At 47.4% G+C, this 11,273-nt stretch overlaps 2 protein-coding genes across 2 annotated transcripts in view; both read left to right on the forward strand.

Moving 5' to 3' along the window:
- LOC142929661 (exosome complex exonuclease RRP44-like) overlaps positions 1–1,715 on the forward strand; it is a 32,920-nt gene extending 31,205 nt beyond the window's left edge. The window contains exons 7-8 of the mRNA XM_076071361.1: positions 243–380; positions 1,527–1,715. Coding sequence (XP_075927476.1) covers positions 243–380; positions 1,527–1,715 — 327 coding nt within the window. The remainder of the gene's footprint in view (positions 1–242; positions 381–1,526) is intronic.
- Positions 1,716–8,686: 6,971 nt separating this feature from the next.
- LOC116937104 (exosome complex exonuclease RRP44-like) lies at positions 8,687–10,756 on the forward strand. The gene is made up of 2 exons (XM_076071362.1): positions 8,687–8,830; positions 10,535–10,756. Exons 1-2 carry the CDS (start codon positions 8,687–8,689, stop codon positions 10,754–10,756), a joined length of 366 nt encoding a protein of 121 aa, XP_075927477.1.
- The last annotated feature ends 517 nt before the right edge of the window (positions 10,757–11,273 follow it).

Here is an 11,273-nt window from a genome sequence, read left to right on the forward strand (position 1 = left end):
ACCAATAAACAGCGGCAAATGTCTGAACCTGTCTTGGGCCCTTCCCTAGGTCGACTCGGCCATAAATGAGTCTCTGATGTGGCATGTAAACATCAGCGCTGTGGAGACAAAGGCGGTCGGGCATGGTGCTGGCCGTACCCACCCCGTCGTTTGCCGTACCAGCTTGAATAGGTGTGTGCTGACGGCACTCGCCCAAACAGTTTGTTGAATGCCTTACTGGGGGCTCTTTGTGCGTGTTGCAGGCCACCCGCCACCTGTTCACGCCCGCGGACCGCCGCATGCCACGAGTGCGGGTGGAGACAAGACAAGCAGCGTCCCTGCAGGCCCACCGCATCGTGGTGGCCATCGATGGCTGGCTGCGACACTCCCGCTACCCGAACGTACGACTGCACCGTGACGCCCCGCACGCCGTGACACCTCACCCGTCCGTCCCGTGGTCGGCATCGTCGGGCTCATCCTTCTGTCACTTGACGCGCGGCCACGCTGCTCTGTATGCAATACAGCCGTCGAACCCAAAACACGAACGGTGACACGGTGAATTGGAAGTCAGGGTGGATGAGCTGGCACCACTGTGATTTTTTTGTTTGAAAGCATGGCAAACTCACCTGTGATTCAACCTAGGTTATTAAGGTGTTGTAAGTTGATAGTCTCAGCCCAGTCACCAATAACTGCACCAAAAACGATATTAAAATTGGTCGTGCACTTCGATTGTTTAATTTCCATCTCTGAGAAAACTACTGCTTTTGACTGGCATGTGATGAACATTACTTTGATTGGCAGAGTGGTTGGAGAAGCACTGCCCCCCTACAATTCGGTCTGCATTTCACTTCATTGGATCTTAGAAGTAGCTCTGTTATGTCTGCTCCTGTGGGTCGTCCTTGACCACGAAGGGTGGTATAGATTGCTTGTCTTGTGTGATACCATTAACACAATGAGAAAAAAAATTGGTGAAAAGCTAAATATATTGTTAAGATGTATTATTTGGGTTGTATCTTTGTTTAAACAGATGCCGGTTAATATTCTACATCATGAACATTAGGTACACGGTTGGCATTGTGGTTGTGCTTTTCATACCTATTTGCCACTGCACAACCGAGCGGCACCATGGCTGGCACGGTTTAGTAGGCTGCAGGTTGTTTATCCATTGCAAAAGCGGATCCATGCCATGGACGGTCAATGCTTTGAACAAGTCTAGGCACACGCAGATGACGCTGTGGTGCCACGTCCCCCTGGTGTACCGACTGCCGTCACACAACGTGTCGCTAGCCCCGCCCCTGGCCCTGCTCGGCCCCCGGATAGATTTGGATGCCTTGGGGGGCCAGCATATCACGGTTTGGTTCTGGTTCGACACGGCAAAAAGCCAGTGGGTGACCACAGACACCTCGAGAGCTCTGCGCTGTCTGGGTTCCAATGTACCGGTGGAACAGGGATACCGGTGACGATTGGCCACGTATGTGCATATGCATGTTGAACTTCTTCTGTACCATACGTAGACAACCGTGCTAATCGTCGGTGTGCTTGTGCAGGGCCATTTTGTGCGCTCTCTGGGCGAATGTGGGGATAAGGAGACGGAGACAGAGGTGCTGCTGCTGGAGCACGACGTGCCACACCAGCCCTTCAGCCAGGCCGTACTTGCATGCCTGTCCCCTCCCACGTTCAGCATCACAGCAGAGGTACGCATGAGACGTGTGACGATATGTCAATTCATCGATTGAGTTCAATTCTTACGCCTGCGGTGTGTTGGTGTGTTCGGTCGTGCATGTGAGAATCCTTTACTTCAATGTTCTTTATTACAAGGCCCACGGGCCACTGGTGGCCCCTGGGTGGCCTTTGGTGTGGCCCATGACGTGTGGCCCCCAACGTATAGGCCCCTGACAATAGACAAATGCGAAAACACCCCCCATCATCATCATTGTGCTGTCAAACCGCAATAGTTTCAAGATGTTTGGCCTGCGTAGAATACCTTCTAGAGGGCCTCTCTGGAGCTCTCCCTCCAGTCGAGGTCCTTCCGTTGCACTGGCATGAACGAGAAGCCACGGGGCTCTACACCTTTACCGCAGACCGTATATAGAAAAGCCGTCGACCTGAAAGAAAGTCGATGGCTCGGACAGATCATCATAAGAAGAGAGGAAATTCACATCGGAGGAAGGAAGGCGACGGACTTATGGAAGCACCAGGGCAGAGACCCGAGAGGCAGGCCTCGAGAGATGCGGATCAAAGTGGTGAGCCAGGATATGGAGGACTCTGCAGTAGCCGTGGAGATGGTCCAGTACATAAATGAATGGAGCAAGGGGACTACAGACTTTTTTCCTATAACGCTGTACTTGCGTTCCTGAACAACACCGAATTGTGGAAACATCGCATAAATAATATAGGGTAAAGCACAGTCCGCGATAACACGTGAGATGCGTACGCAGGCTTAACAAAGACTTCGGGTACGTGAGTAGCATCTAGAAGCATACAGAAACATCCCGCCTTGTGTGATGCTACACCGAGGCAACCGTACAACCGCTTATTCTGCCTCGCACAACACAGTTCTGTTCACTCGATCGCCTTTTATCCAATTCGCATCCATGTTATGAAAAAAATGTGTTCCCTAATGCATTCATCGCATTATATCTAATTCACGATATGAAAACATGCAGAGTTATAGGAGAACGGACTGTACTTTCAAAATATTCATTCGCCTATTGAGAAGATAGAACGCCATTAGAATGAAGTTGGTTTACCCATGTATGGCTCACCCTGTATTTTGTTTGTTGTAAGGCAGCGTTTTGTTGAACCTGGTGCTGTGTGTGTCCCGTACAAGGACCAGGCTGGCAGGGAGGACCTCCGTGCGTTGTCCATCTGCAGTGTGGATCCTCCAGGCTGCACAGACATCGACGATGCCCTACACTGCAAACCGCTCGACAATGGTATTCATTTGGTGGTGGTAATCGTGGTCACTGTCGCGGTAATTCGTGCCTATTCCTTTCATGGTTTTGTCAATGCTAGCGGAGGTGACAAGGGGAGTTTAGTGGCACAATGAAAAGTGCACTGCACATTGATCTTGTCAAGCCGGTTTAGTTCCAGTCATGGCTAACACCGGTACAGAGTGATATCTAAAAAAACTGCCCAAGTTCTCCCCTTCACCACCTGCATTGACCATCGTAATAAAGCAAGGTCAAATGACAATCGCGACCCATTACGGCATGGAGAAGCCCTCATCCTGCAGTGGATTGACAAAGGGGTGGACAATATTCCTGTTATTAAGTTTCCAAACATTGTTGCCTTAGTGCCCGTATTCTTGGTCTCTGCTCGGCTCAGGACTGACTTCAGCATGGCTCGGTTCTGGCTTGATCTGCTCCGTTGCCTCCAAAGATGTATGAGTGGCTCAGCTGTGCCTTGGCTCAGGCTCAGCTCACGGAAATTCTGAGCGTGGCTGGGAGCATGCAGGGATATACGAGGAGGCACAAGGGACACAGAGGCTCAGGGCTGGAACCATGCTTAGAGGCAGCTCGGGTTTTAAGCGTTGCTTTGATGTGGCTTATTGAGAATTAGAATCAGAATATTTATACTGGAGGAATCCGATGAGCTATAAAGCTATTTTTTACATGTCCAGTAGAGGCGGGTAAGAACGTTACACCAACAAACAGTACAAAAACATAATAGTAGTGCAAAGTACAAGAAAGATAAACAAATAACCCAAACACAAACAAATACAACGAAACCATCCCCATCCTACCAGGCAAAGCCCACTGAGGTATTGATTTTTTTTTTTTACTGACCTGGCCACAAATGAATAGCTCAACAAAGTGGCCCATCATTTGGACATTTATAGCAGCCAAAATAATAGAAATAATCTCAATGCATGTTGCGCGAGAGCCAAGTCTGAGCCAAGCCATGGCTAAGACCCCACTGGCCTAAGTGTCCACGTCACTGGCCGAATGCCTGGTTCACAATGAATGCACCAGGTAGTAATGGGTGTGCATTTCATTTCACATTATTGTGCTTTGGTTGGAGTGGCTATGGTGGAGGTTATGCATGCATGTGAAGTGAGCGACTTCCGACAGACGTCTAGTAGAAGGCGTCTTATTTATTAAAAGCACACAGGGCGATACACTTCGTAACGCGGCTACACCTAGGCTGTACAAACACGCAGCCCATCTCCGTCCTGCGTAGCTACGCTGGCTGGTTGACGAGCGTAGCGGCAGAGACAGAGCTGCTCTTGCAGAAGAACCAGCCACGTGGTCGAAGACGAAGAGATGACGACGGTAGCGACGCAACCAGGACCCAGACCCCACGCTAACAGCCCCGAAGTTCTGATTCGGTGCTCTTTATATCTGCCTGGAGTGGCCAAGCTCCACCTCTGGCCACGCCCCCTTTCTAGAACCTTCTAGGCCCTTCGGGATGGTTCCCGGATCTTCTCGACTGACTCCGCCGTTGACCTTTACCCCAGATACGCCCCTTCATAATAAGGCATTATGTAATGCAGCTATAACCTTAATTACCCTTACAGGCCGGCAGGTATCACCCTGTCATTACACATCCATGCATGTGAGGGTGGTGACGGTGTATTAATGTGTGTTCTAGGTTGGGGTACACATCGCCGATGTGAGCTACTTTATCCGGCCGGGGAATGCCTTGGATGAGGAGGCATCTCTGCGTGGTACCACAGTTTACCTGTGTGAGAAGGTGAGATGTGGATTTCTTCTTGCCACAATATCAAGTGTTTTACGACCCGCCGATTTCATCCTTTCATTCTTAACTTTACGACATGATGTAAAATATTACGATGTAATGATCATCGCGGTACCAGTTTCCCCACAACTTTGTAATTGTATTTGACATTTTCACCACATTTTTTGTGTGCTTTTCAGTACTTCCCGTATGAATAACGATAACTTAAAAATGAATTATAATAAAAAAATGTGCAACAACAATGCTAAATATCTGTCATGATGTTTTAAACGAGGTGATTTTTGTGGATTTTTTATCATAGATGTACCGTGACATCATGAGCGGCAGGCTATCGGCGCAGTGGTAACACTCGTGCCTTGCAGCAAGGAGACGCTGGGTTTGATTACTCAACTCTTGTGCCTTTTTGCTTGCAGTTTTGTTTGTTCTCCCCCCTGTTAGTGAATGGGTTTCCTCTGGATTCATCAGATTTCCTCTAAATAAAACCCATACAATCTTAACTGGCATTCGCGAAAACATCTCCTTGCTGAACAGTTACCTGCAGGTGACTTAATCATGTGTGGGTTTGCTTGCAAAACACTCGTTGAGTTGGTGCATATGTATTTGCCAGATTGTGTTTATTGACAGAGAAGTGGTTGCATTTATGTGTTTGTGCGCCTGCAGAGGATTGATATGGTGCCAGAGTTATTGAGCTCAAACCTGTTTTCCTTGAGATCCAATGTCGACCGGTGAGATGCACCAACAACTGTTAACTCGCGAGTGCGCACATTGCAACCCATACTCAGCAGCTAACGTGCGTTGTTGCCAGGTGCACATGTAATCCCATGATGCGTGGCACTGTTAAAGTGTCATTGTACAGATCCACACAAGCATGTGTACATACATAAGCAGCCAAACCAGGATGGCACAATGGTAACACGTGTCTCACAGCAAGAATGGCCTAGGATTGATGCCCGACTTGGTTGCCTTTCCATGTATATTTTGTATGTTCTCCCCCTATTTAGAATGGGTTGACTCCAGGTTATCAGGTTTCCTCTCATCGCTAACATAAACGTGTTATTACTACTATGATCCTTAACCAAGGCAAGCCTTACTGAATCTCATAACTTCGGTAGGGTACTGCAAAGCTTTTGCATTCGAACAATGGTTGCTACATATATATTTCAGTTGAGTAATTTGTAACAACCCAAACCGGTATTTGGGCAAACATCCCGCTGCTGAAAGAATGACTCGACTACCAAAAACTTGGCAAGACCCTCCTGAAAAAGAGTCTCGAGACTTTGCGAGGCTTTCCTGAGTGAACACCCTGCACCACTCCAATGTCGACGACTCCGCCACTCGACGGTGAATGGCGACGGTGCATGTGCTGTGCGTGTGCAGGCTGGCGTTCTCGTGCATATGGGAGATGACTCCAAAGGCTGAGATCGTGAGCACACGTTTTACCAAGAGCATCATCAATTCCAAGGTGATTTCCCCCCCCCCCCCCCCCACAGACGTTCAGTTTTTGTAAAACTCTCGTTTGCATTCACGTGTATTGTATCGGTGCCTTGCTATGTTAGTGCAGTTGAGGTTTCCGGATGGCTGAGAGGTCAGAGCGTTGAGCTTGCACCTCTGGGTTCACAAGTGTAGCGAGATGAACCGGGTTCACAAGTGGTAGTCTGTATGTTGAACTTCTTTTGCACCGTACGTACCCAACTGTGCTAATCGGAGGTGCGAGGTAGGACATGAAAGTAGTGAGTTGATGGTCTCTGTCCAGTCAACAATCACTGCACAAAACCCAGGTTTTTTTTTAGGTTAGATCGTGTAAATATGTAAATGTGTCATTAAACCCACCCCCACCCGACACGGCCAACTTATAAGGGTTGTCACGTAAACAGAACATGCCAATTCGTCACGAGTACAGCACACCGGTGTGTTGTACCAGTGACGAATTGGCCACGTTCTGTTTAGGTGACAACCCTTACTAGTCGGCTGTGTCGGGTGGTGGCGGGTTTAACGACACATTTATGTATTTACACAATCTAACCCAAAAAACCTGTATTATGGATTATATTGGTCACGAAAGCCTACGTGTTAAACTCACTGCACGAAAGACCACCAAATTACATTGCACTAAATTTGGTTAAATTCCAGCTTTGACAATTCAAAAAATATCAATTTTACTGTCTTTGGGTGAGCGTAACCCTCAGTGGTCATCGGGAGCCACGTAGACATCTGGTGAGTTCTGGCTTGGGCTTGGATGAGGCGTGGGCATTGTGTAATTGCGAGGACCCCATGGTTCACCCGTGGTGTGTTCATCGTATCCCCGCAGGCGTCTCTGACGTACGCAGAGGCTCAGCTAATGATGGACGACGCCGGGCGGAAGGACCCGGTTACCAGCAGCTTGCGTGGCCTCAACTCCCTGGCCAAGATCCTCAAGCAGAGGCGCATTCAAAACGGGTAACTCATTGTCAAGATCCTCATCCCCTCCACCGCCTCTGGAGCGCTGAGCAGTATTAATGAGGGCACCACATTTAGTCGATCGGCAGGTCGCCTGTGGCGCGGTAAAGTGTGGTTACTCCCGTGTCTTCTAAGACATCCGGCCAGCGTGGAAGAGTAGGCTAAAATGCATTGAGAGGGACTGTAAAAGGGTGTATCTCTAGAGGGGCCGCCTCTTATGGGAGCCCCCTTCTTCCAGCAGTGGCTTGAGCAAGCAATTGCAAGGCTGCACCTGTTGCATTTTTGACCCCATGATGCATGAGGCTTGGGTGAATATCATGCACAAACAAGTGTTACAGGATTCATACTCTGGTTTTTTTTCGGTAAAGTCACGTAGGTAAAACTATAAAATAAAATAACAACTAAATTAAATCACGACGTTTCGGGCGCAACACAGGTGGGACAACCACAACCAGAAACAATTGCTGAAGTGGGCAAAAAATGGCTGTTGTAACAAGAGGCTATATAGGTAAGAGAGTGGGGGGGAGCAAGGGGGGAGAGATAGAGAGGGGGGGTGTGGGGTAGGGGAAGTGGGGTGCTGCTAGAGGGATTAAAGGGGCGAGCACGGCAAAATGCCGGGGGGGGGGGGGGGGGGTGGTGGGAAGTGAGCGGGCCTGGGAGTGGGAGGCTGAAGAAGCTGGAGATGCGGAAATGAAGGCAACAATAAAGAAGTTAAGGTTTTACCTGGTTAATAACATCCTTCTAGATTGGAGTGTTACAGGCTGCTGCGGGGCTACATTGTGGGCAATAGAGGACAATGCAGTGACATAAATTGTTTTACTCTACTTAATGCTCCCATGTCTGTGCTCCCCCACCTTTGCCAACGCGTACTGACCACCACGGTTAAGTACGGTAAAACCACCCCACGACCCGCATGACATGGGGCGGCCCTCATCCAGCAGTGGATTGACTTAACGAGCTGTGCATGTTCAACTCAAATATCTGAGTTTGTGAAGTGTCTTATATTAAGATTCTGTGTTGTTTTGGCTGGACATGATAATCGCTCATGTCCCTTCTCCACCCGTAGGGCATTGACTCTGGCATCCCCTGAGGTCCGATTCCACATGGACAGCGAAACCCACGACTCGATCGACCTGCAGACCAAGGAACTCAAGTGAGTCTCGTCAACAAGACACCTCCCATGACTGCAATCCGACTGTTGTGCAGATCTCTCTATCAAAATCAAAATATTTATTTCTACTAGAAGAATCCGATGAGCTATAAAGCTCTTTTCTCACAGATGTCCAGTTGGGGCAGGTCACGACGTTACAACAACAAACAATACAAGCACACGTTAGGATTGCAAAGTATTGGAAAGGTAAACAAATAACTTAAACCAATATACAAATAAAACTAAACTATTTTTATCTTACCAAGTAAAACCCTGACCACAAATGATAGCTGAACAAAGTGGCTTATCACGTGGGAAATTTATTTTCACCAAAATAATCTAAGATAAAGATTCTTGACCCTTGTGATTGATGTGTTGTGGTGGCGGAAACTGGTGTGTATACACAGGGAGACTAACTCGATGGTGGAGGAGTTCATGTTGCTCGCCAACATCTCCGTGGCGGAGGGAATCGTAGACGAATTCCCCGAGTGTGCGCTGCTCCGACGCCACCCGGCGCCTCCGCCTTCCAACTACGACATCTTGGTGAAGGCGGCGAAATCAAAGGTAGAGTTAGAACCCCTTTTAACGACCACCCTTGTTAACTAATCGCTTAACAGCGGGCCTCCATAGAGCTCAATGTGTAGGCTTAACCGACCATTTCCCTGTTAACGACGGGCTGTTGTAGGTACAGTAAATATGAATTAATGCCACGTAGAAGGGAAACAATGAAATAATAAAAATATAAAACAATAAAATTCTCACGACGTTTCGACTGCAACACAAGCAATCATCATCAGGTGTGAAAACCACAACAAGAAAATTTGAAAAAAGTGGCAGTTATTTTTAACGTTAGCACCACGGAGAGAGATTTGACAGTTTGCTCAGATGGACGAAGCCATCTATGTTCGGAAAATAGGAGGGAGGAGACGATAAATAATTGATGCGTTCTGAAAGCCACCTTAAGCGTGATCAATCAATTAAGACCCGAAATGGTTTATCATATCTCTCTCCGTGGTGCTAACGTTAAAATAACCGCCACTTTTTTCAAATTTTCTTGTTGTGGTTTTCACACCTGATGATGATTGCTTGTGTTGCAGTCGAAACGTCGTGATAATTTTATTGTTTATATTTTAATTTTTCATTGTTTCCCTTCTACGTGAATTTACCGAAAGAATCAAGAATATGAATCCCTGCAGTCACGAAAGCTTTAAATCAAAATGAATTCATGCATTTATTAACAGTGTTTAGTTTAATATGATGTGTTTATAATGTTAGTATCTTTATGTATTCATATCCATTGTTTAAATATTATAAAGTACGTTTTTTGGGTGAACAAGGGAAACTTTCGATGCTATCGGAACGAATTAAGCTTTTAACACGTATTTCCTATACTCGCTTAATGACCAAATCCTTTAAGGCTCGTGTTCGTGGAACCAATCACCGTCTTTAAGAGGGGTTCTACTGTCTCTAGATTGCTGTTAACCTTCCTTCAATATCATCCTCCTCGCAAGGAATTCAGAGGTCGCCGGGTGGCTCAAATTTTTGTTTGAGGTCTTTTGATTTAACCGGGTGAGAACTCAAGAGACCATAATAGTCTAATTTACAAGGGTCACCTGGGTCACCCTATGACCCAGAGATTACAGCTGGGACCCTGGCTTCAAAATCCAGCAGCCGCATTGAACATACTGTGTTATCAAGTGTAGGGAGTTGAAGGACTCGGCTCATTTCCCAGCTACTGCACAGAAATAAGCAACAAAAAACCATCACGATGAATGTAGTACTGTATTTAATTTTAGATACATTCCAGCACTGAAATGTTGAAATATCAGGTCGACTTATTGTGATGAACATTATGCTCAAAATGGGTGGGAATGTGCTACCCCCTACTGTGAAGCAGAGGTGTCTTGAAACGATGTCAGTATTGGCCTGAGCGAGCAATTGCAGGGCTGCACCTTTTACCTTTATCTTGAGATGTAGCCGTATAGTTTCCACTCGCCCTTAGAGGCAGAACAACTCAAAAGGTGTGACGAACCACAGACAACGCTGGAAGGCAGCCAGGCACTGTGCCAGATGTAGATTAATCCACTTGCTGTACTGCCTTCTCCTGGCAAGCCAGGTTATGGAAACCTGAATGCCCACAGGAAGTGCGCTGAATGACGTTTTCTTTCCAATACACCACAACCCTTGCTGCTTCCCCAGCACTGAACTACAAGCCACGTGCGGGATAGTCACCTCACAAACGCCGGTGTGGCAGATTTTTTTGCGCAGAACATCGAGATCCAGGTGGACTCGGCTAAGGTGTTGGCCGAGTCCCTGGACCGGGCGGCGGTGCCGGGAGCGCCACCATACCTCAACACTCTGCTGCGCATCCTGGCCACGCGCTGCATGATGCAGGCCATCTACTTCTGCTCTGGCATTGAGCCCGACACTCACCACTACGGGCTCGCCACCGCCATCTACACCCACTTCACGTCGCCCATTCGACGGTGACGTGCTCTGGCGTTAGGCACACGCGTGAAATCGACCTTAGGGGACAACATAGGGGACTATGTTGTTGTCTTGGTGTGGTCTGGGACTGTGCTGCCTTTCCCAAGTTTAGGAATTTTTTCATTAATTGATGTACTTATGCAATGTTAATTTGTCATTATGGCACACCTCCGATTAGCACGATTGGCTACGTACTTGTATATCTTTTTTCTATTATTTACTTTTAGTGATTTGTTTATCTTTCCTATTCTTAGCACTCCTATCATCTACCTACTGGACATCTGTCAAAAAGAGCTTTTATCGCGAATCGGATTTCTCCAGGATACTGATTCAGATTTTGACTTATTTTTCTAAAAGGTCCTATAAACGGGAAGTTTGGCTAATTCCTTAAATGGTTGTTTGGCTTGTGTTGGAGAAAAACTAGAGGATCCGGAGAACACCAACGCCTACAAGGAGGGTGACAGTGTTCCACGTGCAGAATCAAGAATCCATTGCCGTGTTGCAGCGGCGGCCAAAAGTG

The sequence above is a fragment of the Petromyzon marinus genome, chromosome 33 (genome assembly GCF_048934315.1).
Source record: "Petromyzon marinus isolate PM22_M1 ecotype Great Lakes invasive population chromosome 33, UKy_Petmar_22M1.pri1.0, whole genome shotgun sequence".
Taxonomy (NCBI): domain Eukaryota; kingdom Metazoa; phylum Chordata; class Hyperoartia; order Petromyzontiformes; family Petromyzontidae; genus Petromyzon; species Petromyzon marinus.

What these genes read in the sequence shown, in the direction of transcription:
- LOC116937104 (XM_076071362.1), top strand. Translation starts at nt 8,687, where the DNA reads ATGGTGGAGGAGTTCATGTTGCTCGCCAACATCTCCGTGGCGGAGGGA. An exon ending in TGAAGGCGGCGAAATCAAAG is followed by an intron (nt 8,831 to 10,534) that starts GTAGAGTTAGAA and finishes TTTTTTGCGCAG; the next exon opens with AACATCGAGATCCAGGTGGA.